The following is a 5,097-nucleotide window of genomic DNA, read 5'->3' as shown; positions in this document are numbered from 1 at the left end:
AGCTGGTTTTGTTGTGTAAACATGATCAGCTGGAGAGCTGAGAACAATGAAAAAATATGTAAACATGAGGGGGCTGGCGGCAACTGTCACGATCTTCAAGTGAAATGCGCACGGTAGCCAGCAGCGAAATCGAAAGCGAAATTTGAGAACGACGAAATTTATTTCATGAAAGTCTAAATGGTGAAAAAAAACGCAATAATAAACACAATATTACTATTCGAAATTTCATTTTGTGATATTACACTCAATACACAGTATAGAAAAGTCCAAGCCCGTACTGCTAACCGTTTTCAATTAAATTGCTTCTAGAATTTTTGGAAAGAGTTTTAAAAACTTTGTATGGTTTACCGTGGAGATTTTTCGATTATCATCTTTCTGCTTCTTCTTCTTCTTATTTATGCAACATCAAAGCGCCAATAGACTTATGCAGGAGTTCATCAAATTCACTCACCCGATGGATTTTGACATTTGAGCGGGTCGTCTTCTCTAACAAAAGTTCATTTTGCGTTCATTATGCGACCCGCTCAAACGTCATAATTTCTTGGGGGAGTTCATTTTGCGTTAGTCTATTGCGTTTGGAGCTTATTTAATAAAGTTTAAAAAAAAAACTAGATTCGTCGGTTCCGAATTTGGTCGGTCCTACCGACGTGATCCACGGTATAGGCCTTTTCATGTGACACTGCTGGGATTTTGTATCGTCAATTGACAGTTTCTGTGACAACTTTTTCTGACAGCTGCAAACGCACCGGTAAATCTGACACATTCAAGGTCCGTTCTCGCGTTCTCGCTGTCTTTCTGTTGTCCTCGTCATTCGTGTAAGATCATCAGCAGTTTTGCTCGGATTGGACTACAGCAGGATAAAATTTCGATTAATACGTATTTTATAGCCAAATATTGTAAGTAAAATATAAAGTAATTGATTTTGGATACACTATAATTGCTTTTTTCGTAATTTCTTAGAACAGCCTGCAGCCATGACGGACTACGCCAAACAATTTATGCTCCTGCTAATGAATGAAAAATGTTACGACAATTACTTCGTAGACTTTGACTTCTTCGATGGTATGTTGGATTTATTTTTAGGATAAAAAATAGAGCAGTGATAATTTTTTTGATGAATTTTTCGTATTCTTTTATTAGGCGATTGCTTCAAAGCGCTGCTCAGCAAAGGCCTAGGATTGGGAATTATTGCCGGATCTGTGTTGGTTAAGGTTCCTCAAATTACCAAAATTCTGGCCAACAAATCTGCCCAAGGCATCAACCTTTTCAGCGTTTGTTTGGATCTGTTCGCGATCACAATTCACATGGCATATAGTTTTGTGAGTGGATTTCCATTTAGTGCTTGGGGAGACACATCTTTCTTGGCACTTCAAACGGCAATGATTGCATTTTTGGTTCTGCACTTCGGAGGAGCCGCGGCCAAGGCAGTTTCTTTCGCTGTCGTGTATTCTGTCATGACATACGTTCTTATGGGAGGACTTACGCCGCTAAACTATCTGCTAATAGCTCAGGGCTTCAACGTTCCTATTCTGCTTATAGGAAAACTGTCACAAGCTTTCACCAATTACAAGAATGGCGGAACGGGTCAATTGTCAGCTGTGACCTGCTTTATGTTGCTAGCTGGTTCGTTGGCGCGAATCTTCACGTCCATCCAGGAAACTGGCGATCAAATGATGGTCATTACCTATGGCTGCTCCTCGTTTGCTAATGCAGTTATTGTCTCGCAATTGCTGTACTACTGGAACTCTGATAAGAAATCGCAAAGAAAATCTTCGCCGAAAAAGCCATCCAAAGCCAAAGCAAAGAAAACCGACTAAACTGTTTGTACAAACTGAGGTGAAACATCACAACTAAAAGACAACAAAAATTCCGTTATAGTAGAAGTACAAAATCGTAAGCTCTAACTATGTAGGTATTTTGACAGAGTGAGGTTCGTTCAATTAAATTAGAATATTCGATTTTGATTAGGTTCCACATTTAGATGTTGGTAACTGCATTTCTTCTTATTCAGGTCATTCAATAGTTTTACTTCAAGTTTGAAGTAAAATTTTACAAAAGAGATTAGGTGCTCTAAAAATATAACTTTTCTCTATAGAAAAACAATAAAAATGTAAAATATCCTGTGGATAAAAATGTGTTTTATTTTTTTTTTCCTGCCGAACGCATATTCAATCGAGACCAAAATATTTCTGGTTCCATTTATCATTTTATGTTTACATTTGAACGCAGTCAAAATGACGCACGCGGTCTGCGTCAATGTAGGTAGGTATGACTTCCATGAAAACCTATTCTATTGGAGGAGGATGGTGACTGCTGTAGACTACGAAGAACGATAGTGGCACTCAAGATGGCCAGAACCGATTCGATGCGGAAATGGCAGCTAGAATTGGGACAGTAGTTCGAAAGAAGACACGGAGATGTCAACTTTGCTCGAACAGCGAAGGAACACCGGAGCATCAGCATGTAATATTGCCCACGATTCAGGACAGAAATTCAACGGGCAGCGCATAAACCCCGACAACATCGTTCAGAAAATGTGTAAAGATGGGAGTGCGTGGAACGCAGTAAATCAGTTCGGCAGATCATGTTGTCTTTGCAGCGAATATGGCGTGAAGACCAGATGGCATCAGAGAGTGAGCGTCGAAAATGAAGTTTCGAGAGATTCTTTATCGTTGGAGAAATGTTTGCTGTGTTGGAAGTGTAGATGGGGGTGACATTTTTCTTACAGTCTACATTTCAGCATATAACGACAAGAGAAAAAATAGCACGTTTCGTCAATCAAATGTAAACCGTCGCCAAATTATCGCTCTTTTTTTTTCTTTCTAAGCATTGGAGGGGGAATCTGCTCAACAGACATCCTGGGTTGTCCAGGAAGTGCGGGGTTAGGGACCACCTCCAACAGCAAACGAGGGAGGCAGGACTACATCCCCGACCCGCTAAACCGTTTCCATTCCCGCCAAGCCCATAGTCCCTTCGGTACAACCAGAAAGTAATGCTTTAAAGGGGGGGCAGTGCACAACGCACCCTCGAGGTTAGCTGCGTGTCCACCATGGTATCTGGCCAGCGCATTGCCGGCTTTCCAGGTGGCCTTACCACGCCCTATGTCCTCGGAAGTTGGAAATGGGTCGACTTCGCGCCTGCTTCCCTCTGTACGACTGGTATCAAGAATGATGATGCCACGTGCACCCCAAATTGACCTCTTTGCGACAGGGTATATTCGCCAACACACAGAGGGACTTGCCGACGCGGTGCCTACGCCTGCCCCAGCCTTGACGAGGACCCCTTTCCGTCCTCGGGCTTGGAACCCGCCCGGTTGACCGACGCCGCGAAAGCGACGATACCATGTTGTTCTTCGCGCGGCCACTTGTTCGATAAAAGGATCGAGTTCGATCACAGAGCATGACCACCGGTATGACCCATGAAGCCGACTCCGATCCCTTGGACCACCTCTTTTTTTGCGCCTGAACTAGCCATCCTTGAGTCCACGCGCCACCTTCTGTGTAGCTCCGAGACGAGTTGTGCGATAGCCGATAAAACGGCGTTCCAGCCAACTTCATCTTTACACATCCGGGGTAGTGTCCAGACCACATGTGGCAAGCATGTGGTGACGCATTGCGAGAAAACGTGAGCACACGAACAACACGTGATCCGCCGTTTCCTCTAAACCTGCGCACACCAAACACTCGGGCGAGGCCGAGCAAGCCAGCTGCGTTACCTGCACTGTGATTTTGCAGCACGCTTAAACGCCGGGCACATCGAACCCCTCATGGGGTGCTTGCTGTTCACAGCTTTGCTGGAACAAATCAAACAATTGGGAGGGTTCGTGCAGCATTGTGCCTTATGTCCCTCCAATCCGCAGCGTCGGCAGAGATTGCTTCTGTCAGGGCTTTTGCAGTCCCATTGCTTGTGCCCCGGTTCCAGGCACTTGAAGCAAACTTCGGGTTGCTCGTATATGCCCACATACCGACCATCCCATATATATATATATATATATATATATATATATATATATATATATATATATATATATATATATACACTACCCGCCAAAAGTATGGAAGCGCAAAAATAAGTATTGCAACACCTACTTTGAATATTGCAACACCCCCAAAAAAGTTTAGCATCACTTCAGAACTCCCATATTCCCATCGGATCTTTTCCATTTAGAATAATGGGACCTTCAACAAAATTGTTCACGACGATAAGTGCATTAGGCCGGACGTCAATTTAGCTCCCTGGGTGCCTTGGCCACTGGGTGGACATCCGGATGCTCCGGATTCTGGAACACGTGTGAAGTCACAATTTAATAAATGCATTCATTCCAGCGAGATGCGGTTTTCATCATCTTTCGTAATCGCAATATGACAGGAAAATCAATGCTGACTGACGTTTGCTTGACCAGTTAGTGGTAGCCTCCCACTGATTCTCCGGGAGTTCCGGAACATCCGGTAAAGTGGTCAATTATTAATATTCGTCCCAGAAAGCTGCGATTTTTTCTAAACGGTTTGTGGAGGCATTGTGAGAGAAAAATCAATGAAAGCATCACTAATTGACCCCAGGTGGTCTCCCAGTATTCCTCCGGAAGATCCGGAAACATCCGGTAAAGTGGTCAATTATTTAAATTCGTCCCAGAAAGCTGCGATTTTTTCTAAACGGTTTGTGGAAGCGTTGTGAGAGAAAAATCAATGCAAGCATCACTAATTGACCCCAGGTGGTCTCCCAGTATTCCTCCGGAAGATCCAGAATATTCGGTAAAGTGGTCAATTATTTAAATTCGTCCCAAAACGCTGCGATTTTTTCTAAACGGTTGGTGGAAGCATTGTCAGAGAAAAATCAATCCAAGCATCACCAATTGACCCCAGGTGGTCTCCCAGTATTCCTTCGGAAGATCCGGAACATCCGGTAAAGTGGCCAATTATTTAAATTCGTCCCAGAAAGCTGCGATTTTTTCTAAACGGTTTGTGGAAGCATTGTCAGAGAAAATCAGAGCAAGCATCACTAATTGACCTTAAGTGGTCTCCCAGTGTTCTTCCGGAAGATCCGGAACATCCGGTAAAGTGGTCAATTTTTAAATTACGTCCCAGCAAGCTGCGAGTT

The 5,097-nt window shown here is 43.5% G+C and overlaps 1 protein-coding gene across 4 annotated transcripts; it reads left to right on the top strand.

Moving 5' to 3' along the window:
* The first annotated feature begins 738 nt into the window (after positions 1–738).
* Positions 739–2,133, top strand: LOC134217170 (mannose-P-dolichol utilization defect 1 protein homolog). Of its 4 annotated transcripts, none has more exons than XM_062695946.1 (3): positions 739–896; positions 961–1,062; positions 1,141–2,133. In XM_062695946.1, the coding sequence occupies exons 2-3, from the start codon at positions 975–977 to the stop codon at positions 1,815–1,817; spliced, it is 765 nt and encodes a 254-aa protein (XP_062551930.1). In that variant the 5' UTR covers positions 739–896; positions 961–974; the 3' UTR covers positions 1,818–2,133. The 4 variants fall into 4 exon arrangements, with proteins under 4 accessions (XP_062551930.1, XP_062551931.1, XP_062551932.1 ...); XM_062695947.1 differs by having other exon boundaries at positions 766–896; positions 966–1,062; XM_062695948.1 differs by having other exon boundaries at positions 774–912.
* Positions 2,134–5,097: the final 2,964 nt, after the last annotated feature.

The sequence above is a fragment of the Armigeres subalbatus genome, chromosome 2, assembly GCF_024139115.2.
Source record: "Armigeres subalbatus isolate Guangzhou_Male chromosome 2, GZ_Asu_2, whole genome shotgun sequence".
NCBI classification, from domain to species: domain Eukaryota; kingdom Metazoa; phylum Arthropoda; class Insecta; order Diptera; family Culicidae; genus Armigeres; species Armigeres subalbatus.
Note: the sequence above shows the minus strand (reverse complement) of the source record. Positions and strands in the feature narration are given on the sequence as shown.

Excerpts from the sequence above, each read along its gene's own strand:
- LOC134217170 (XM_062695946.1), top strand. The coding sequence starts at position 975 with ATGACGGACTACGCCAAACAATTTATGCTCCTGCTAATGAATGAAAAA. Across the intron at positions 1,063-1,140 it reads AGACTTTGACTTCTTCGATG|GCGATTGCTTCAAAGCGCTG; the intron begins GTATGTTGGATT and ends TTCTTTTATTAG.